The sequence below is a fragment of the Chanodichthys erythropterus genome, chromosome 11, assembly GCF_024489055.1.
Source record: "Chanodichthys erythropterus isolate Z2021 chromosome 11, ASM2448905v1, whole genome shotgun sequence".
In the NCBI taxonomy this organism is placed as follows: domain Eukaryota; kingdom Metazoa; phylum Chordata; class Actinopteri; order Cypriniformes; family Xenocyprididae; genus Chanodichthys; species Chanodichthys erythropterus.
The window spans coordinates 11,767,694-11,792,229 of NC_090231.1; the positions used below are offsets into that span (position 1 = coordinate 11,767,694).

Here is a 24,536-nt window from a genome sequence, read left to right on the forward strand (position 1 = left end):
GGCATCAGTGAAAGTTACTCACATGGAAAGAACCAGTGACTCAGAATTTTGCTTGGATTGTGTGTCTGCATTGTTCCAGTTATGAGTAGACTGTGTTTATGCGTGTTGCTTAATCGTGATTTCAACAGCTTCACTGTTTAAAATTTCCAGTGTGTCATATTGTGATATATGTTCACAAAATGTTAGAATTGCTGTACGGTATGCCTGCTCGTGGTCATGTATGGTGTGCTGCCATCGCGTGGCTGGAGCATTATTCGCCGCATTAGCATCATCGTCATCGTGAGTTACATAAACAACCGGAGTAATGCAGTTGTTTCTTTACGGTGCTTCCATGAAGTTGTTCCATGATCGAACTTCTGGATAATGCATTGCATTTAGAGTGTCACAGTTATTTAACTAACTATATTTAAAGCTCGTAAATCACTTCAAAAGTGTCTATGCTGTTAGCTGGATCTCATGTCAGCCTATATCAAAATTACTGAAATGTTCGGACAGTTCTGCATTATTTGCGGCATTCCAAAGTTCAAATGTTTTGAGTATAAGAATGATTTAATGTGTAGTAGTTATTTATTTATGACTCACTGTGGCATTCTTGAAAGCAAAATTTCGTTGCGTCGACACAAGGCGCCGTGGCTTAGTTGGTTAAAGCGCCTGTCTAGTAAACAGGAGATCCTGGGTTCGAATCCCAGCGGTGCCTTTTAGTGCGTCTGTGTGTTCATTTCATAAAATAGCACTGAACATCCATTGGCTACTGTGCTTGTGGTTATTCTTTTGGAACATGTACTGCCTATCTGATATTATTCTGAAAATACATTTGACTGGGTTGTGCTTTAACCGTTAATAAAAACTGTTTATTCTAATGAGAAGAGATAATTACAACTACAAAGTCTTGATCAGTGTTTCTCAACCTTTTATGTATTAGAACATCTTAAGCCCCACTACAACATCACTTCTGAAATGTGTTAGATATCCTTACAGAGCTGTACATTAACTTTTTTGCACATAGCACTGGTGCTACAGAGGTTGGAAGTTTTGTAGCACATGCCACACAATTATAGCGCAAGTATAAAATGTCTGTTACCATCTCTGAAAACAACCACTAGTGGAGTTCATCACTTCAACAGGCATGTGACTGACAAAAGACATTAATGTTGCATACAGGGCACACAAAATACAAACAGACACAAAATAAGTTTTTTTTTATTATTATTTTGAAAAATATTTTTTGAATAATGTTACCATTGTGACCATTAATTTCTGTTGTATGGGGGGAAAAATTGAGATATTTTTCTCAATATCTTATTTTATATTTCCACAAAAGAAATTAAGTCATATGTGTTTGGAATGACATGATGGTGAATTTTTATTTATTTATTTATTTATTTTTTGGAGTGGATCTCTATAAGCATCCCCTGGCGTTGGGAATCTCTGGTCCTGATGACATTTTTTAAATCATGACATTAATTATTTTAACACGCTGCAAGTGCATATTGTTTTAAGTTTATTTATGGTTTATTATTTTAAAAGCAGCTTATTATAAACAAGATTATAAACTAAAGATATTTCGGCTCATAAAAATAAAAGAGTACTTTTAGATATTTTATCAAATAATTGAAAAACATATTAGTCAAAATATTGAACAATTTGTTAATTTCCTAATTTTACTTGCTACACTGGCATATGCCTATTAGCACCTGAATGATGGTATATTTTTCAATCATAGCTTATATTTGTTTATTAACAGCCAGAGGCTTCTGCAGCTGCTGGCCATGCAAATTGTGAACCTTCCACTCCATGTTTTCGAGGACACTGTAGTTGTAGGTCTTGTAATTGAGCATGTCTCGGGCACGGAACACCTTGTTGGATTCGTACAGGTTGCTCCAGTAGCGTGGGAGGGGTTGGAAACCCCCCAGGCGGGCGAGCTCATCATTGTAGGCCCACTGCTCAGAATCCAGTTTAAGGATATGGCGGGTGGCAATCCCACGGGCACGACGGGCGGCAATGTCCTGCTTGATATCGTTCTCCATATCCTCACGTGAAGGCAGGGGGAAAGAACCATCCAACACTGACAGGACAAACTGAGACTGAGGGGAAAAAGTGAGGAAACTTATTTTAAAATAAGAATCTAATAATGTATTAGTAAATGTTCAAATGATTACCTGTTTTAGAAGTATTTCATTGTTAGTTCACATTAACTAATGCAGAAAACAGGTCAAGCAAAACATCACCAGACCCACTCTTCGTTTTAATCAAACACTAGATTTAATTCTATGACTTACAGATATAGATATCCCTTAGCAAAGTGATGATGTCTCTGATCATGATCATGTCCCAAGACCCTTCAAGCGGGCAGTTATTAAGCCTCTCATAAAGAAACTACAACTAGATCCAAATGAATGGGCAAATTACAGACCCATTTCAAATCTTCCATATATGGATTTTAAAAAATGTCAGGATTCAGGCCCCATCATAGCATAGATACTGCGCTCATTAAAATTACAAATGACTTCTACAAACCCGATTCCAAAAATGGTGGGACACTGTACAAATTGTGAATAAAAACAGAATGCAATGATGTGGAAGTTTTAAATTTCAATATTTTATTCAGAATACAACATAGATGACATATCAAATGTTTAAACTGAGAAAATTTATAATTTTAAGGGAAAAATAAGTTGATTTTAAATTTCATGGCATCAACACATCTCAAAAAAGTTGGGACAAGGCCATGTTTACCACTGTGTGGCATCCCCTCTTCTTTTTATAACAGTCTGCAAACGTCTGGGAACTGAGGAGACAAGTTGGTCAAGTTTAGGAATAGGAATGTTGTCCCATTCTTGTCTAATACAGGATTCTAGTTGCTCAACGGTCTTAGGTCTTCTTTGTCGCATATTCCTCTTTATGATGCGCCAAATGTTTTCTATGGGTGAAAGATCTGGACTGAAGGCTGGCCATTTCAGTACCCGGATCCTTCTTCTACGCAGCCATGATGTTGTAATTGATGCAGTATGTGGTCTGGCATTGTCATGTTGGAAAATGCAAGGTCTTCCCTGAAAGAGACGACGTCTGGATGGGAGCATATGTTGTTCTAGAACTTGGATGTACCTTTCAGCATTGATGGTGCCTTTCCAGATGTGTAAGCTGCCCATGCCTCACGCACTCATGCAAGCCCATACCATCAGAGATGCAGGCTTCTGAACTGAGCGCTCATAACAACTTGGGTTGTCCTTGTCCTCTTTAGTCCGGATGACATGGCATCCCAATTTTCCAAAAAGAACTTCAAATTTTGATTCGTCTGACCACAGAACAGTTTTCCACTTTGCCACAATCCATTTTAAATGAGCCTTGGCCCAGAGAAAACACCTGCACTTCTGGATCATGTTGGGGGAATTGGTGATCCTCTGCCCATCTTGACTTCTGAGAGACACTGTCACTCTGAGAGGCTCTTTTTATACCCAATCATGTTGCCAGTTGACCTAATAAGTTGCAAATTGGTCCTCCAGCTGTTCCTTATATGTACATTTAACTTTTCCGGCCTCTTATTGCTACCTGTCCCAACTTTTTTGGAATGTGTAGCTCTCATGAAGTCCAAAATGAGCCAATATTTGGCATGACATTTCAAAATGTCTCACTTTCAACATTTGATATGTTATCTATATTCTATTGTGAATAAAATATAAGTTAATGAGATTTGTAAATTATTGCATTCCTTTTTTATTTACAATTTGTACAGTGTCCCAACTTTTTTGGAATCGGGTTTGTAGCTTCTGACCAAGGCTGAATCTCAGTACTAGTTTTACTTGATCTTAGTGCTTCGTTCTATAGCACATGACATACTCTTAGATCATCTTTTGTCATCACTTACTCACCCTCAAGTTGTTCTAAACCTTTATGAGTTTCTTTCTTCTGTTTCTTCTGTCTTTACTCTAGCTACTGTCAACTGTCTGGTTACCAGCATTCTTTAAAATACATTCTTTTGTGTTCAACAGAAGAAAGATACTCATACAGGTTTAGAACAACATGAGGTGAATAGGTGAACTATCCCTTTAAGATGGTTTAGATTGTACCTATCTGACTGTTACTAGTTTGTTTATTTAATCAGAGAATTATCCAAGTTAACGTCAGTAAAATATGTGTCACGAGGGTCTGTTTTAGGCCCTCTGCTATTTTCAGTATACATGCTGCCCCTTGGTAATATTATTAGAAAACATGGAATTAGTTTCCACTGTTCCTCTTTCAGTGTTGTTAAGCTGTGGATATTTTCAGCAAACAGTTTACTTCATGTGTTCATTTTTTAAAACATTAGAGGGCTTATTATCATTCAACTGAACAGTGTATATGGATTTTAAACACATTATATTCTTATAATGTGTATCTTCATATTTATTTGTAAAGCTACATATTACTGGTAGACTACTTGCTTTGAAAGGATATGTTTTGTGAAAAATGCTATACAAATAAATTTGAATTGAAATGTGAATAACTATAAATGTATAAAAAAAAAATGGAACCTTAATGTAAAGTGTCTAAAAAAAATCTTTAAAAAAAAAGATTAAAAAAAAAAAAACCTCAGTCACACAAAATGTATCTTTCACAACTAACCTGAATATGGAAATGTGGGAAGGGGCATATAGCTCTGCAGATGCCCACTATAAACAGAGATGGGTAGGCCGGAGGAATTAGGAACTTATAGAGAGGCCAGACAAGGTGCTCCTGCACATTTACACCCACTTTCTCATCTAGGAATGGGAAGGTGAAGTTGTAGCCTGTACAAAACAGGAACACCTCTGGCTTGGCCCTCTCCCCGTTCTTAAACTCAAGAGTCCCATCATCCAGTACAGAGGTTACTGGAGGAGCCTGCTGGACTCCTGGAGGAAGGGGGCAGGTCAAAGGCTGCTGTCCATGACTCAGGATCACCTAAAGGTAAATAATGTGTAAATAAAGGTAAATATGCAAAGAAATTCCAGATATAATACTTTGGATGGTGTTTTTTTATGCTTGCAGTCATTCAATCATCTATAAAAGCACCAGAACAAGTTTCTTTTGTAACAAATCTGAGTATAAGTAAATATAAATTTGTAAATTCTATAGTTACAGAGAAAAACTGGGCATAATATACTAAACCACTGAGGATCACACAGGAACAGACTTTTCATGCCATTTCGAACGCAACAAACTCCTGAAGAAACGTGCACCGGTAACACTATTTTAAGGTGTCGTAGTTACACATTACATGTACTTATTATATTAATAACAGTAAATTATGCATAATTACAAGTAACTAACCCTAAACCAAACCATAACCCTAATCGTAACTCTATAGTACGTTCATGTAGTTAATTAATATTACTCAGTACTTATTTGAGTTATTACAATGTAACTACGTGTAACATGTGCACCTCATGACAAATTAAAACATGTTCTAAAACCATATCAAAATATGTTTGATATCCTCCGACTGGATGGAATCAAAATCAGTGCCCATCATACACTACACTTTTCTGTGAAATCTGTTGATTCCAACTGCCCAAAATCTGCAGACTGGCTCTTATTTTTAGACTGAAAAATCAGACTGCAAATCGGGGGAAAAATTCACATAGTGCAGTGGTTCTCAAACTGGGGTACGTGAGATGACAAGAGGGGGTACGCGAACAAAATGCTGAGTTTTGCCATTCATTTTATTCTACCCCACCTTAAAATAACATTAAAACCGAGCAAGTATTTCTAACAGGCAAAATGTTGTAAATACATGACATCCAATCTTTTGCGGTCAAAACTGACTGCATCCATACAAGCAGCATGCAAATATGTTGAATGCAGATGCTGTCTTATCAAAACGCACTACATTACTGCCATTCTCGACAATGTACCTTTGTAAAAGTTGGGATTTAGCACTTACTAGCATTAAGAACAAAAAAGCCTATAAAACACAGACTGTGCTCGATGACTCAAATTCTCTTCAATACAAAAACCCTGAGTTCTAATGATGATGATATATTATATGAGCAAGAATGCAATTTTTCCCCAAATATTCACAAGACTGCAAATGTTTGATTTTATCAGTTCAACAAATATAGTGACAAACATTTTAAATGGAGTACTGTCAGTATTCTTTGCTCAATTTTGCAACGAAATATTAGTTCCATCTCGGAAAGATGTTAAATGCTTTTCCACCGTTAACTCCACTGTTGTCAAAATTTACTCCTCTAAAAAGTTTGAGAACCACTGACATAGTGTATTCCAGCCTTCCATCCCAGTCAAATATGGACCATTAAACCATTAAACAATTTCACATCGTAAAGGACCTTAGCATCAACATTGGAGAGCTCCATGGCAATATCTAGTCCAGAGAGACCAGCTCCCAGCAGCACCACTGACTTTCCTGCCAAAGGTTCAGCACTACGGTAATCATGACTGTGCATCAGCGTCCCTAAAAAAACAAACATTTGGACAAATACATTATTTTTTGCAAAGTTTAATAGCAATAACAACAATTACTAAAACTGCAACCCTAAAGCATGCAAGCATTATGTGTACACAGAGCCGGTCCTCCCTTGAAGCAAAGTACGCAAGTTGCATAGGGCTCTCAAACCTCCAATGATTTAATGACTAGGGATGTGATTAATAGAATTTTAGTTTTGGTTTTGATTTTGGCTTTGGATTATGAAAACACGATGCCGCATTCCGTTCCTTTCCTTTAAAGCGTTGCGCTGTCACCTTTCCTTCAAAGGAAAGTCCAAATAAGTAAAATCATGTAATATGATTGTCGTGACATACAGTCTCCTGTCAGACTTGCTCGATACTAAAACAGTTAAAAGTGTATTGAGCTGTCACGAATGAGATGCTGCTCCCCAGGCAGCTTTCTGTGTGCACAATCTAAGATGAAGCGAAATATTGGCTGCTTTGGGCTTCGGGCATGCGTTTAAAGGGTTAGTTCACCTAAAAATGAAAATTCTGTCATTAAATACTCACCCTCATGTCGTTCAGCAAACATAAACAAAAACTAAACCAAACCTGAATGGCGTGAGAGAGCAAACCTCTTGTGGAAGAACTTGCTGCGTAACACACAAGAATAAACCTCATTGGTTACACAACACGTTTGAGCTTCCGGAAGAGGTTTGTTCTCGGGCATCATTCAGGTTCTGTTGAGCTTCTGTGCCTAAATTAAATCTGTCAAGTCTCTTTAGAAAACTTGGACTAAACCACTCAATTCATATGGATTAGTTTTAAGAAGTGTCAACGTTGCAGTTGCATAGCCTGTCAATGGAGGGACAGAAATTGCTCAGATTTCATCAAACTGATCTTCAGTTGCATTCTGAAGATGAACGAAAGTCTTACGGGTTTGGAACAACATGAGGGTGAGTTATTCATTTTCATTTTTAGGGTGAACTAACCCTTTAAAAGGACAAATACACATAAAAATATGTCAAAATGGCAGTCTTGGCGAGTTTTCGCTTAAAAGCAGACAGTTATGTCTTAAGAGACCATAAACAGTTGGGAAAGTAACCGAATGCTTATCAGTAGATCTGTGCATTTGGTCGTAAAGTGACAGCAGCCCAATAAACCTGCTGCTATCTGTGTCCTTTATTGTTAATCTAACATCAAAAGAAAACGAGAGAATCATTCACTGCTCTTCAATGAAACACTTAAGTAACTTTACTAAGTATCAATGTATATTTCATTCAAACAGTGATGACTATACCAAAGTTTTATTTTTTACATTTGATTACTTTTCTGTATAGTAGGCTATTATTAGTAGTAGACTAAATTGTTTATTTAATTTGAATCTTTTTCTGTTGTATTTGCCCTACTGTTTGTAATTGTATTTTTTTATGGAATTACTGACTGTTTTAACTCGCTGTTGTTTGACTGAAAGAACAGATTAAAGGTGCTAAAGAGGATGTTTTGTTTTATACATTTTTGCAATATTACTTGAAACTGTCTTTACTAACTGATAAAAGACTATTTATTAGGTGCACTGAAGGGAATAATATTAATATACATCATCTGTGCACGAGGTAGGGCCTTAAAAACATCAGCCAATCCCTCTCGCTTGTCAGAGACGAGCGCGGCTGCGCGCTCCAGTAACTTTCCACACTCCACAGGCGCCGCATGCAATGTTTTTGTCAGGAGACAGGAGTAACAACTGCAGATTATGAGTTACCTGCAGTGAGTCCGACATAATGAATCCACTAACATGACACAGCGAATGCCGGTGGTAAACACTCGTGTTCCAATACTCGTGGCACGAGTTTTGGGTGGCGTTCCCTCGAAAGGAGGGGGGGTTGTTCTTACGCATGCGCTCATTTCAAAAACTCACTAACAGTCTATGGTTTCTCAGTCGATGAAAAGATCCTCTTTAGCACCTTCATTTTGGGGTTTTTATGAACGAATAGATTTTATGGCTTAGGGCCCCCAGAAGTCTCGGACCGGCACCGAATGTACATTAAATGCATTAATAAATTTGCATATATAGCTTTTCTATTATATAATGTGATACAATAAAGCCTTGACTGTTCATTGCACTTTGATAAGTAGATAACAAATATTCCAATCTCAACATCATAAAAAACTTAAAGGTTTAACTTCCAAATTCTAATGCAGTTATTCCACTGATAAACATAAAGTAATATAATGATTAACCAAAACTGGGTCTACTCTCCAACCAAAGCCACTGTTATATCTCAAGCATTTCTCAGTAAGACCCCCATGCTGATAAACTGATAACATGTTGAAACAGCAAAGGGTGCTTTAGGCATTCGCCTAAAACAAGTCTAAGCACATTTTTAAATTTTTTTTGCTGTTAAGCACACACTTGGTGTGCAAGACATGAAATTCTTTTGATTTACTTCACAAAAGTAAATGTAATATAAGGAAGGGAAAACCTTTGAATTTTTCCAGTCCAGGTATTGCAGGGATGTAGGGGTCATAGAAATGTCTGAAATAAATCACATAATTTAATTTGTAAGACTCAATTTGTAATCATTTTCTCACCTGATTACATAATCACATCTTACACGGGAAAACTGGCACAGTATATAAGTAAAAGTGCAATACAGATTCATTGCATCATTAGTTACTGTTTAATCCACTGTACCCGATGACCTTATTGATGTAGGCATACATTTCAACTATGTTGCACATAGGAAGGTTTTGCAGAGCATAGTTCACTCATTTTGCTGTGCACTTACCCATTACACACCATAACAGCATCAAATTGCTCTGTAGTGGATTTGCTGTGGTCTATGCCATCATTGGAGGTGACATTCCAAGCCAACCCATTCCACCCTCCCTTCACATCTACCGGGGTCACTGAGGCCACTGAGGTGCCAAACTTGTTGGAAGAGAGGAATACACTTATCAATACTTTTTTTTTTAAAGATTCAGACTGATGTTTATCAAGCAAATGAATGAATCAGCAGCATTCAGTCCTTTGTATAGGTGGCTATAAATTCTCTAGCAGTTTTCCACAATCCCATAGACTGATCATAAATGTACAGAAAAGATAAGGTATGTGATTTCCAACAGGACCGACTGGTCATAAACAGTGAAATTAATGATTATCTATCAAACTACGCACGAATTGACCTGACACGTTAAACGTGAACAAAGATGTGCGGGTATTTAGAGATGTAAGAAATGGGCAAAAGGTGTATTCTTTTTCACCTGTATATGGTCCCACAGGCGAAAGTGATCACAGTACTGCTCAAGGTACTTCCGTACCTCTGTGTGATGGACAAAAGAGGGGAGATGCTTTGCAAAAGGAAAGTCAGGGAAGGACATCACCTCTTTGGGAATATTGGTTCTGTCATGCAAGGAGAATACATGCAACACATTAAAAACTACAATACAGCTTTATACACTTAAAATATGTGATACTCCAAGAAGAAATTAAACAGAAGGACATTAAGCAAACAATAAAATAAAAATGAAAAATTTACATTACTTTTAATAAGAAAAAAAAACTCTTATTAATTCATTAAGATGTTCATTTACTATGGGTCGTCAATCCATATCTCCTGCAATATTTAATCACAGTGCAATGTAATAAATATAAATTATTTCAGTTACATTAGCACTAAAATGATAACCACTGACACTGATCAATTCACCTGAGGTCCCTGTACATGCTGCTGTGAATCGGTAAGCCATTGTCGTAACATCCTATTCTTTCCTCATAGACCCAAGTTCCTCCAATGTTCTTGGTGAGCTCGTATACCACAGGCGGCGCGAAAGTGTCCGGGCGGGAGAGCAGATGGCGGGCCGCGCAGAGTCCCGCAGCACCGGCCCCGACAACAGCGACGCGCAGCTTCCCAAAGCCGGCCATCGTTATGCAAAATGTGGGTACGACCTAGAAAGTTGACACCTGACAAAATAAATGCAAATCCACAGATACCTTGGTGAAACCAGTGTAAGTGGAAAAAAAAACTTGTTCAATTCACAATGGTTTTGATGATCTGCTAACTGAATTTCAAACCGGTATCTACAGCTGTCCTCGGATGATCAGTAATGGGGTCTGTCTGTCGAAAGCTTGTCTAATTATATCGAAGACGCGTTGGAAACTGTCCAGCTTCCCCGGCAATCAGATTAACCCTTCGTGTTTTGAAGTCACATTTTCATCTGAATTGAAGATAGCAATTTGCGTGCCTGTATTTTAAAATTACGTTAGTTTTTAAATAACATTTAGAATACATATATATATATTAACATGGACTTGGTGAATTATTTCCACATGAAATGTGGAATTTTGATCATAAACATCTAAGCGTTCTATTTAAAGGCAGTCTGAACTAACTTATCAGTAATTGCTCAAAAGTTAAAATATGAATTGCCGTGTGCTTGAGAAGGTTGTTACTTGCCTCGCCTGCAAAAGTTATTTTCAGTAGGCTATTCACACTTGTACATGGATACAGTTACTATCATATGCAATTTCTTGTTGGATTCAGCATTTTTTTATTTAATACCAACATACATCACACACTTTTCTGTCATACGAGTGCAATTTTAATTTACTCAAAACAATATTTTTTTTCGCTGCGAGCAGGGTTCGAACCTGCGCGGGGAGACCCCATTGGATTTCAAGTCCAACGCCTTAACCACTCGGCCATCGCAGCGCCGGAACTAAACTTCATAACTTCCTCCTTTGTTGTTGAACAACAAATTTGATATAGAAAACACTTAAAGAAATGTATTAAAACAACTTCATTAAATTGCAAAAGCCCAGGTGCAAATTGGAACGTAACATTATATAGCTTTTACTAACCAAAATGCACGCCAACGTTAATGTTTGTTTGTTTTTTAGTTTTGTCAATTAGCTATTGTCAATTAGCTATTTTGACATCGATCATAAAATTTATTTTTTGCATTTGGAGTTAATCATAGAAATATGGAAAATGGTCAATCGTACCGTGAATGGATGCTAAGAGAATAAATGCAGCTTCAGCGGACCTCCAGCAAACTGGCCTACTTTCCCGTTACGTTATATCAAACAGAGCGTCACATGATGGTTTTGGTTGCCAGATGCCCTCCCCGTTCAAATTTATGGTGTAATTAATCAATCAATAAGGCTGTTTGTTTCAATACAATAAACTACTTTCTTATTTTATTAGACAGTTTCTATAAACAAATAAGAATTCCCAGACTGGCAAGTCTAAAAAGTACGAGAGCACGTCATGGAAACTTGGTGACTTGTTGACAAGGGATCTGCACTGACCCGAGAGAGGTCTGTTTTATAAACTAGGAGACATTTTGCTTTTATCCACCTCACTTTTTACTGCGTCGAATAGCAAGACCCACTTAGCATCTTAATTTCTTCTTGAGCAGAGTGGATTTACACTTACTATCCTTATTTAAATAATTTTTGCTTTAATGTGTCTTTTCACGACCTGCAACTTGAAAACACAGACAGTTTTCTTCTTAAACAGCTTTTGAGTCATTCTATATTTAGGGATACATTTCAAAAAGTCAGGAGATCAGGATTCATTTTTGATAAATAAACTAGGTGGTTGAATAATATATCCCCTTAATGTGCTAAAATAATTATTTGGCAAGCTTAAGCTCTAATGACTTTTTAAATGTCAATGATTCATTATCTTGTCAACTGTGTTACAGACAAATGCTGTGTCAAATGAAACATGAATTGAAATACCACATGTTTGATAACACATTTGTTTGAAGGTTTTTCCAGAGTATTCACCAGAGTTCAGTCAGGACCACTTAAGTCAAAAATGGCGTTATATTTGCGTTACCCTCGGTTTCCGGTTTTATTTTATAGAAACCATGATCTAGCTTACTGCAGTAACAGTGTCTCACAGCAGCCCTGAGCAAACGCTAAGTGTAATGTTATAATTTCATTTTCAACACAGTCAAATGTGTCTAATATGATAAGCAGCGCTGCTTTACCCCACATATGCTTGACCAGAAGAAGTGGAAGCGGCGACTGCAGCACAACAAAAGCTCGTCTCTCATTAGCAATCGGTCCAGCGGCCTCGTTCAGCTCCAACATCACTCGGTCCTGCTCTGCTTCAAACTACAGTAACGTTAATAATCTCATCCATGAACATGATTTCTGCTCGTGTCCCGTCCCGATTCTTTTACACTGACTGTGAGGTGAAGACGACATTTCCCAAGATTCCGTGCTCAAATTTGGCGTCATCAAGCTACGCTTTTGTTTTGAATAGGCGACCTCTAGCGGTGAAAAATGTACATATTGTAGCTTTAATATTATGGTAGGCTTATTCAAATCATGGAGTCATGTCGAATTTGTGAAAGTCCATGAAATCATTGTTTTGATATTTTTCCTATTTAAAACTTGACTCTTCTGTAGTTAAATCGTGTACTAAGACCGACGGAAAATAAAAAGTTGTGATTTTCTGGGAACTTTGCTGCCGTTCCATGGTTGCAGCAGTGCAATGATATTACGCAGCGCCCGTGAGCCCCTGCTTGCACGGGGAACGTGCCTTGCAACCATGGAGACGTTTGTAAGAGACGCTGCGTAATATCATTGCGCCTGCTGCAGCCATGATACGGCAGCAAAGTTCCTTGATTATTACGCCGGAATGAGAGTATAGTTCCTAGCCATATCAGCCTAGAAAATCGCCACTTTTAATTTTCTGTCGGTCTTAGTACCCGATTTAACTACAGAAGAGTCAAGTTTTAAATAGGAAAAATATCAAAACTCTTTGGTCATTTTTAAGCGCGATGCTAACGGTCTAATCAGATTCAATGAACTATGCTAAGCTATGCTAAAAGTGGTACCGCCAGAACCGGAGATCGGCTGAATGGATTCGAAAACGGTAAAACTCAACTGTTTAACTCTAGGGGAGTTGGAAAATGAGCCTATTTTCAAAAAAAGTGGAGTGTTCTTTTAATATGAACTCAGTATCCATAAAGTATTCATAAATATATATATATTATAACATTAATGAATGTATTATATTATAAATGTAAATTAAGTTTTATAATGCATCATGACACTTCAAGTTGTAAGGACCTATACAATAACATCATAATACTTTATCAGTCATGACTAAGCAGAAATAGATATATGTCAAATCTATAATATTACACAGGTTTAAGTCAATCATGAGGAATTCTCAATGCTTTATAACCCATGACAAATGTGAATATAATGTGTATATAATATTATGGATACTGAATTCATAGAAAGTGTGGCCGTGATTAGATCTGTTAAGTTTATCCATTGTAATGCAAATCATGGTTTTAGGCAATTCCTATGTAACTTCTGTGTAATGACAATAGTTTGTGAATAATAATTTTTTTTATCAACACTCAGTGTGAGCATAAATTGACACTGAATTGCCAACATTGTCAACCGTGTTACCTTTGATGGGTAACACGGTTGACATTTCGGCCATTTTAGGGCCTTGTGCAAACTGCTGACCTTGGGACTAGTTAGTACATGACCTTGATTAACTTATGTTTCTATATTCTTTCTCAACATATTTATAAATATAGCATGTGACGCAAGTTCACTAGAACATGTTGATAACACAGTCAATTAATCTATATGTGCAGACAATAATATAAATAAAATATTGAAGAGGAGAAGTTATGACTTCCCACACTGTCTTCAAATTTCCTTCCAAAAATGTAAATTACATCACGTGATGTTGGACATGTGACTTTGGAACAAACCATTGCTGATTTATAGGGGTTTTTATAGGGAGTAACACAGTTGACGCTGATTTCTCGGACATACACAAAATGGATGATTTAATGTAGATGCATAAGCAAAATATTTAAAAAAACACCTTTCTCATAATTTAATGATTATTTTGGCCAAATATGTATAATAAATATATACAGAAACATGTATTTTAGAGCTAATCTGAAGAGCAAAACCTCACATTTACCAAATCAGACAGCACAAAAACAGCAAATTCAAGTATAGAATATGCCATTTTTGCAAGATAAAAGATGGGTATCTGTTGTATTTTTGCATTAAATTAATTAGAAATGTCCCCTGATATAAAAGTGATCATTGCTTGAAGTGAAAAGTTAATGAAAAATTAATAAAATTGATAATAGAGTCCATGGAAACGACATATACCCCTAATTATAGAATGACTCTTTTACAAAATTACAGAAATTGTGCAGGAACTTGTTGCGATTTGAATGTACACATTTCTTATAGCTATCCGGTAACAATTTACAATAAGGTCCCTATAGTAGTTAACATTAGTTAATGCATTAAATAATATTATCTAACAATGAGCAATACATTGTTACAATATTTGTGAAAAAACAGTTTGGCAAGTGGGAGTGTGGAAAAGCGTTGGCTTTTGTGTATAATTATTGCAAGTAAAAAACTATATATATATATATATATATATATATATATATATATATATATATATATATATATAAAAACTACAATGTGATTATAGGTTTTTCTACACAGAATTTGTACTGTACTATAGTGTGGAACTAGACTGGGTAAACCCAGCCTGATCTGCCGGCGATTTGATTTCGCCCGGCAACTCAGTCTGGAAACCCGTACATTCATTTCTGCTGCATCTGTTACACTTTTGCAGGAACCAATCACAGACTGGCTTATCCACATTGCTCGCTATTGGCGGGTACAGAGCTCTTTCTATGGCTCTGGGCGGGTATATCACGATGACGTCTCTCGCACGACCGTCAATCCAATTCCTTTTAACCTCTCAACGATGCTAAATGACTTCTTTCGTTTAGCAAACAAATCGCTCAACTGGGTGTAAATACCACTCACTTTCATGTTTTTTTGCACAACCTGCAAAAATCGCTCGATGCCATTGCTGCTTCTGCAAACCGCTGATCAATGCTACAAACCAATACAAACTAAGCCTGTCTGGAGTTTTCGCATCGCTCTTCAAATGTACGTCACCCGGATCGTTGATCTGATTGAAGGACTATCCAATTGCGTGAATAATGCTCGTTGATCACGCCTCTTGTGCAGTAGGAAATACATAGCAAACTCCCCAGACCAATGTTCAATTTTAAATTGAGGTTGGTCTGGTGATAGCCACAAGTGTGGAACATTAAATGTTACATGCATGGATGTTTCAGTCAACGTCCAGTAGGTGGAGGTATTCCACAGAAATAATGTCATAATCTGCTCATATCATCCTGAGAACCAGGGGGAAAAGTTTTGTGAATTTACTGTTCTTTTTTTTTGTTTGTTTGTTTTATTTTACCCCAGTCATTAAACTGTTTGGAGCATAAGAAACGAATGTGTGTGTGTTATTCATATGTTGTTCATAGAACTCCCTATTTTTGATAGGGACTTTTAGAACTTCCTATTCTATTCTAACAAGGAATGAAAAGACATGTATAGGCAAAAACAATAGATTTTTTTTAATCACCAATTAATTTTTAGGTTTCAGGATTCAACCAAGCATTGTATAAAGATGATTCTCAATTATGTTATGAAAGATATAACAGAATGATTTGATATACTATTTTACTTTATGTGATGTGTGTGTAAAATGGCCATAAATAGGTAGTCCCATCTAATACAATGCATCTATACAATGTATTTTAATTTGCATATTAATATGTTCTTGGGGCAACATGTAATGGAAAATATAAGCGTAATAATGTGAGTAATATTTGGCAACATTTTCAAAAGAATATCTAATATTACACAAGAATATTTATATATCATTTATTTCCATTCACTTGTTGTGTCTCCCAAAATGTCTAATTTACAAATGCTTTAAGTCCTGGTGTCCACTACAGTATGAACGTATGAAATTGATATCCTGTTTCGTAACAGAAAGTCATATTCGGATTTGAAACCCCATAACAATTTCCTGAGATGTTGATTTATGATAAACAATTTGAAAATTAGTCAGATTTAAATGATAATTACAAAATATTATCAGATTTCCATAAGATATGTCAGTAATTTTAAAGACCTCCAAACATTTGGTATCTCTGAAAAGCTCTGAATCTGCACTAAAAAGGATATCCAGACTTTAACACGTACTGTATTGTGACACGTACTGTGTCAGAAAAAGTGAAGTCATATTTGATGTCCAATTATAGGATAAATGTATTCTGTATAGAATCTTTGGAGTTATCAGTGTCCCCTCATGTAATAATAGCAACTCACAAATAATCATGTTTGTTATAGGAGTCATATCTATGTGTCTTTGAACTGATGACCTTGAATCAGCACCTAAAGTGTCTGAACGATATTAATGGCATGATAGTGCTATTAATATCGTTTCCATGATAGTGTTTCATATATATAATTTATCAAGAACAAACCCTTATAATTTAAATATATGTCTGATGATATTGCACAGTAGCTAGAATCAAATAATAAATTATAGAGTGCATCAGAATTTGATAAGGATGGGCCAATAATAACTGGTCAGCAGCAAAATGCCACATAAGATCCATGACTAAAGTGTTTAAGAAAGTCAAAAAGACCTTACAACAAGGCAGACCAAGTCTAAACCGCACCCAGTATCATACAATGGCTCAGCCAAGTGAACCTCTTTGTACAAAGATCAATGCACTCTTCCCACATTTCACAAGTACATTGTTTAGTTTTGTTGCTGGCAACCACATATATCATAGCCACACGTAATGCCAATTAAACGTTTACAACCTTTTACACATGGCTACCCACAGAATCTAAAAATCAGACAGTGTTTTTGGAATTTAGACACACAGGACAGCAGCCATCAACAAACCAATTTCCATAACACGCATTCAAATTTATGAAAACCAACTTCTGCAGCAATTCAACACAGACAGAAAAGCACATCAAAGACTTTTCGTCCTTATACAACTGAGAAAATCTGAAGTCAGTCAGCCACACTTTTTTTTTTTCAAAGCCTTTGTAATAAGAATCCTGAAATCATCCATCAGTGTGCAAAAAAACACAGGTAGAGATCTCCCACCAGTCTAGTGGAATCTGTACATCCATCACATAGGATGAAAAGATTAGATGCATGAGATCAACAAAAACATCCAGATTAAAGAACAGCTTCTTTCTAACAGCTGTCAACTTTTTCAACAAACACTCCTAAGTGACCTTATTAGTAACAGCGCTGTATAATCCACGTTTACATAGCACCCTGTCAAATTAAAAGCACCTTAATTTATCATTCTTTACCTCCCACGGCCTCCTCAAATATACTGTATCACAGTTTGTATATGGTTTATGTTTATGGTTTGGTATTGTTCCTTGTACTGTATTATAGTTAGTATATTGTAGTCTTTCCACAAGCTATTCCATGTATAAATTCTATTCTATTCTATTCTATAGTTTTTTTTAAATCCAACAGATACAAATCTGTCCACTATCAGTATGAAGAAGCATTCAATCATATTTTAAAGTTATTTTCAGCATATTGTCAGGTTAAATTATCTTCATTGTTATTCTTGAATACAGACAAATTCTATATTCTTCAATTATAGTTTCAGATAACATATAACACACTATCCTGTCATTATTTTTTCAAAGGAAAGCCAAAATGTGGAAACCAAAATTGGGTTTCAAACATGGGACAAAATTAAGTGCATCTTCACTGCCACAGGTGATGTGCCTATAAGAGAGTAATAAAGTGCCCATATACAGAATTTTTAGGAGACTTAAAGGGTTAGTTCACCCAAAAATGAAAATTCTGTCATTTATTACTCACCCTCATGCCGTTCCACACCCGTAAGACCTTCATTAATCTTCGGAAAACAAATTAAGATATTTTAGTTCAAATCCGATGGCTCCGTGAGGCCTCCATAGGAAGTAATGTCAATTCCTCTGTCAAGATCCATAAAGGTACTAAAAACACATCGAAATCAGTTCATGTGCGTACAGTGGTTCAATATTAATATTATAAAGCGACGAGAATATTTTTGGTGCGCCAAAAAAAAAAAAGACGACTTATTTAGTGATGGCCGATTTCAAAACACTGCTTCAAGAAGCATCGGAGCAAAGTGAATCTGTATCGAATCTGCAGTTCGGAGCGCCAAAGTCACGTGATTTCAGCCGTTTGGCGGGTTTGAACCGCGATCCGATTCATGATTCGATGATTCATAATGCCCCGAATCTTCCTGAAGCAGTGTTTTGAAATCGGTCATCACTAAATAAGTCGTTATTTTGTTTTTTTGCCGCACCAAAAATATTCTCGTCGGTTTATAATATTAATATTGAACAACTGTACTCACATGAACTGATTTAGATGTGTTTTTAGTACCTTTATGGATCTTGACAGAGGAAGTGTCATTACTCCCTATGGAGGCCTCACGGAGCCATCAGATTTGAACTAAAATACCTTAATTTGTGTTCCGAAGATTAATAAAGGTCTTACGGGTGTGGAACAGCATGAGGGTGAGTAATAAATGACAGAATTTTTGGGTGAACTAACCCTTTAAAGTATTCAGGTGTGTCTTAACACTATGGCAGGAGGACCAGACTCCAGCAATAAACTCAAAGCAGCAAATGTAACTGCTTCTAAATCTGGGTTTATAAGGCTGTTTTCAACAATTGTAAAATCTATCTTTCCAGGATGATACTGAATAAATATAAAAAGGTCAACATTTCATACAGTGGTAAATGCAGTTATGCTATGACAGGAGAGCTGTATAAATTAACAGAAGTAATGCTGTAAAGATGAGTTTGATACTTTAGAAATCTTTGTATATTGTTATGTCCAGAGCTGTAAGGTTCTGTTGTTGGGCCAATCTATGCTTTGTTTGTCTCTTTCCCTGTCTCTCTCTCCCCACAAAATCAGTATCACCACTTGAACCTCATGAAATTCAAGATACATTTAAACCTTCAGTGTTCTTTTTTGAAAACATACTTTGCAGACATTCTTTCCAACTTCTGCTCAGTTATACTGACAGGTGAAGTGAATAACACTGATTATCTCTTCATCACGGTACCTGTTAGTGGGTGGGATATACAGATCTGCATCTCAATAAATTAGAATGTCATGGAAAAGTCCCTTTATTTCAGTAATTCAACTCAAATTGTTGAACTCGTGTATTAAATAAATTCAGTGCACACAGAATGAAGTACTTTAAGTCTTTGGTTCTTTTAAGTGTGAAAAGTATGTTCATTCCTATGCACTCAATACTTGGTTGGGCCTCCTTTTACATGAATTACTGCATCAATGCGACGTGGCATGAAGGCGATCAGCCTGTGGCACTGCTCAGGTGTTATGGAAGCCCAGGTTGCTTTGATAATGGCCTTCAGGTCATCTGCATTGTTGGGTCTGGTGTCTCTCATCTTCCTCTTGACAATACCCTATAGATTCTCTATGGGGTTCAGGTCAGGCGAGTTTGCTGGCTAATCAAGCACAGTAACACCATGGTCATTGAATCAGCTGTTGGTACTTTTAGCAGTGTGGGCAGGTGCCAAATCCTGCTGGAAAATGTAATCAGCATCCCCATAAAGCTTGTCAGCAGAAGGAAGCATGAAGTGCTCTAAAATTTCCTAGTAGACGGCTGCGTTGACTGTGGACTTCAGAAAACACAGTGGACCAACACCAGCAGATGACATGGCAGCCCAAATCATCACTGACTGTGGAAACTTCACACTGGACTTCAAGCAACATGGTTTCTGTGCCTCTCCACTCTTCCTCCAGACTCTGGGGCCTTGATTTCCAAATGAAATGCAAAATTTACTTTCATCTGAAAAGAGGACTTTGGACCACTGAGTAACAGTCCAGTTCTTCTTCTCCTTAGCCCAGGTAAGACGCTTTGACGTTGTCTTTGGTTCAGAAGTGGCTTGGTACGTGGAATGTGACAGTTGTAGCTCATTTCCTGAAGACGTCTGTGTGTGGTGGCTCTTGATGCACTGACTCCAGCTTCTGTCCACTTCTTTTGAAGCTCTCCTAAGTTCTTAAATCGGCTTCACTTGACAATCTTCTCAAGCCTGCAGTCGTTCATTTCACTTGTGCACCTTTTCCTACCACACTTTTTCCTTCCAGTCAACTCTCCATGAATATGCTTTGGCACAGCACTCTGTGAACAGCCAGCTCTTTCAGCAATGCCCCTCTGTGGCTTACCCTCATTGTAGAGGGTCTTGATGATCGTCTTCTGGACAACTGTCAGACTTCCCCATGGCGGCTTTTGGGATTACTGACCTAAACCCAGTATTTATACCCTGAGAATGGTAATTTAATAGAACTTGAAATTGAATATTCTAATAATTTGAGATACTGATTTTTTAATTTTGATGAACAGCAAGATGTATTCATCAAAATGAAAACAAAAAAGGAAATATTTTACATTATGTCTAATAAATCTAGAATATATTTAACTTTTACTTTTTGAATTAAATTTCAGAAGAAAAAAAAACCTTTTTCATGATATTCTAATTTATTGAGATGCATCTGTATTAGGCAGCAAGTGAACATTTCAAGTTGATGTGTTAGAAGCAGGAAAAATGGGCAAGCATAATGATTTGAGTGAGTCTGACAAGGGCCAAATTGTGATGGTTAGATGACAGGGTCAGAGCAACTCCAAAACTGCAGCTCTTGTGGGGTGTTCCTGGTCTGCAGTGGTCAGTATCTAATAAAACTGGTCCAAGGAGGGAACAGTGGCGACCGGCGACAAGGTCATGGCTCATTGATGCATGTATGGAGCAAAGGCTGGTCTGTGTGGTCCGATCCAACAGACGAGCTACTGTAGCTCAAATTGCTCAAGATGTTAATGCTGGTTCTGATAAAGGTGTCAGAATGCACAGTACATCACAGTTTGCTGCGAATGGGACTGCATAGCCGCAGACCAGTCAGGGTGCCCATGCTAGCCCCTGTCCACTGCCGAAAGTACCAACAGTGGGTGCTTGAGCATCAGAACTGGAGCAATGGAAGAAAGTGGCCTGGTCTGATGAATCACGTTTTTTTTTAAATCACATGGATGGCCAGGTGTGTGTGCTTCGCTTACCTGGGGAACAAATGGCACCAGGGTCGTGTTGTAGACATGGACATGTTGACTTGGCCTCCAAATTCCCCAGAACTCAATCCAATCGAGCATCTATAGGATGTGCTGAACAAATAAGTCCGATCCATGGGGCCCCACCTTGCAACTTACAGGACTTAAAGGATCTGCTGCTAACATCTTTGTGTCAGATACCACATCACACCTTCAGGGGTCTAGTGGATATCATGCCTCAATGGGTCAGGGCTGTTTTGGCAGCAAAAGGGGGACCAACACAATATTAGGAAGGAGGTCATAATGTTATCCCTGATTGGTGTACAGTAACTTAAACAAATAAGCCAGAGGTGATGTCTGGATGGGATATTAGGTTTAATGACCCAATTAACTACTAAACCATCAAATTATGAGGAAAATACTTTATTTTAAAAAACAACAACAATATTTTATTTTGCTTTTGAATTTTGGTCATTATGTATAAAATAATATGGAATATTACATAAATTATAAAATAATAACAAATGTTGCAACATTGTGTTGTTTGATGTGAGATTATTGTTGCAACATAGATGGAGAAATCGCATATGAGTAACAGTAAAATTCTCAATGTGGTAGGTGGCATTTCTTATGACATATTATGCACATTAATTTTTTTAAATACCAGGAAGAACAGAGACATAATTGTAAAGTTCAAAGAAAAGGAGGATCTGTATGGGAAGACAGATTAAAGTAAATGATGAATGAGAGGGGTCTGACTCTATAGGTTGTTTGAAAATTAACATAGTGATTGTGAGTTAAGGTGATGATTAAATCATATGTTGAAAAGGTTTTGGTACAGTCATGACTCAGAGGATTATAATGTACCATAATACACCATAGATATGGGACAAAGGTTTGCTTATCGCTGTATGGTTTCCTGGGGTCAAGCCACTTATTAATGTTTTAGGCAATAAAAATTCTCTCTCTATGGTACATACAAGAACAGGTTAAAAAAAAAACAGTGTAAGGATCAAATGTATCAGTATAGAGTGGCAACAGGCATGTCTATATGCATGGCAAAAAAAAAAAAAAAAATATTACAGGGAAGAATTCAAAAATGTAAAGTAACAATAAGGTTCTATACATTAACTTTATTGAAACTCAATAGCTAATGAACAATACTTTTCCCAATATTTATTATCTTTATTAATGTTAATTAATTTTTTAAGATTTTGTAACGTTTAATGTTTTGATGCTAACAAAGGCTGCATTTATTTTATCAAAAATACAGCAAAACAGTAATATTGTAAACTATGATTACAATTTAAAATAACTGTTTTTCATTTCAATATACTTTAAAATTGAATTTATTCCTGTGATGGCAAAGCTGATTTATTCATTACTCCAGTCTTCAGTGTCTCATGATCCTTCAGAAATTATTCTAATATGCTGATTTGCTGCTCAAGGAACATTTCTTATTATTATCAATGTTGAACAGTTATGCTGCTTAATTTTTTTGTGTGTGTGTGTGGAAACTGGTATATATATTTAAAATCTAAAGAGACTTTTAAGAGATTTTAAGTTCAAAAGAACAGCACTTTTTGTAATACAAATCTTTTGTGTCATTATACGTCTTTATTGTCACTTTTGATTAAATGAAGGCATCCTCACTGAATAAGAGTAGTCATTTCTTTCAAAAATGTTTTCTGACTTTAGAACACTAGTTCATTTATTATTATGAACAAACATGAATTAACAATGAACAACTGTATATCTATAAATTAATATTAACCTAGATTAACAAATGCTGTAAAAAATAGTTTGTTGTTATATTTACACCTAATGCATTTACAAAGGTTAACAAATTTGAACATTATTGTAAAATGTTACTCAATCTACATTTGAATCAGATCACACTCACTGTGCATGTGCAGGCATGAATACAAGTATACATTTCTCAAATCATTTCCCACCTGTTTGTCTTCCTTGTATGACTGTAAGACCATTAATTTCCAAGAACTTTATAATGAAAATGATGTATTTTGCAACTATAAGCAAACAGAAACAAAAGTTTCAGTTGCAAAACTACTACTTTTCATCTGAAGGCTGCATCACGTATACAGATGATTCAGTACCACTTTACAATAAAGTAATTACCGCACATGGTATAACGCTTAACAGATCAGTAAGCATGTTCAGACCTGTTAAATATTATATAACAATGATGTTTTTTATAGGCGACTAATCAATGTATACAAGACCTCGACTCATCAAGCTTTAGTGACTCACATCGATGGGCTGGACCTGATTCAACACATTCTCAGGGCGCCTCTTTTTATAGGCATCATAAAGTACAGTACATGCGTTATCAGACAACAGGGTGGATTCTCAATAACATAGGAGTGATTCCCATCAGTTCTGGTCACAGGACAGAATTAATTTAGCATCAGAAGTAATATATACAAGTAATATTACCTCAGTGAAAAATGATGTAACTGGAAGACTTATGAATTACTTCAGTCATTTTGCAAGTGTCATGGAAAACTATTGTTATGTGTTTTTTTATATTATTTTTCAAGATATTTAACAAAATAAGTCACATGAGGTTTTTGTTTTACCTGTGTTATAGCCTCCTGAGAACCAGCCTGTTGAACCAGGATCCCTTTTAATAAGAAAAGACACGAAAAGACACAAATTCTTTCATTCACCAATCGATTTTAGGTATCCAAATTTTGTTTAAAGATGATTCTCAACTATATTATGAAAGATGAAAGATATAGCAGAATGATTGATATACAATTTTACTTTATGCAATATGCATGTAAACATGGCCATAATTTCTATACCTATTCTATGCAATGCATCTGTATCTAATTTGCATATTAATGTATTCTTGAAGCAACATATAATGAAAAAAGATGTGTAATAATGCGAGTAATTGGGAACATTTTCATAAAAATGTCTCATATTTCACAATAATATTGATTGCTGGGTAATCAATGGAGAAAACTCCAAAAGTTTTATTCCACTCCGAAGGAGATAGTGTGGGTTTAGTGTGTGTTCACGGCACTGCGCTTTGGAATTTTTATGACATGGGGCGGTCTTGCGCACTTGCTTCCTGTTGCGTGCACATGCAGGTGGCCAAGACGGCAAGTGTG

General features: G+C 36.5%; 1 protein-coding gene and 2 non-coding genes across 6 annotated transcripts; 1 reads left to right on the forward strand and 2 right to left on the reverse strand.

Annotated features, from left to right (window-relative positions):
* Nucleotides 1–623: 623 nt before the first annotated feature.
* trnat-agu (transfer RNA threonine (anticodon AGU)) lies at nt 624–697 on the forward strand. The gene has a single exon. It is a non-coding gene; the product is annotated as a tRNA-Thr (tRNA).
* A 561-nt stretch (nt 698–1,258) lies between these two features.
* zgc:77439 (uncharacterized protein LOC378987 homolog) lies at nt 1,259–24,019 on the reverse strand. 4 transcript variants are annotated; one of them, XM_067400893.1, is made up of 8 exons: nt 23,997–24,019; nt 10,113–10,366; nt 9,667–9,805; nt 9,192–9,334; nt 8,886–8,938; nt 6,306–6,430; nt 4,603–4,917; nt 1,259–2,084 (listed from the first exon to the last, which is right to left on the reverse strand). In XM_067400893.1, the coding sequence occupies exons 2-8, from the start codon at nt 10,325–10,327 to the stop codon at nt 1,725–1,727; spliced, it is 1,350 nt and encodes a 449-aa protein (XP_067256994.1). In that variant the 5' UTR covers nt 10,328–10,366; nt 23,997–24,019; the 3' UTR covers nt 1,259–1,724. The 4 variants fall into 4 exon arrangements, with proteins under 4 accessions (XP_067256994.1, XP_067256991.1, XP_067256992.1 ...); XM_067400890.1 differs by lacking the exon at nt 23,997–24,019 and adding an exon at nt 11,408–11,474; XM_067400891.1 differs by lacking the exon at nt 23,997–24,019 and adding an exon at nt 10,466–10,520.
* Nucleotides 11,033–11,114, reverse strand: trnas-uga (transfer RNA serine (anticodon UGA)). The gene has a single exon. It is a non-coding gene; the product is annotated as a tRNA-Ser (tRNA).
* Nucleotides 24,020–24,536: the final 517 nt, after the last annotated feature.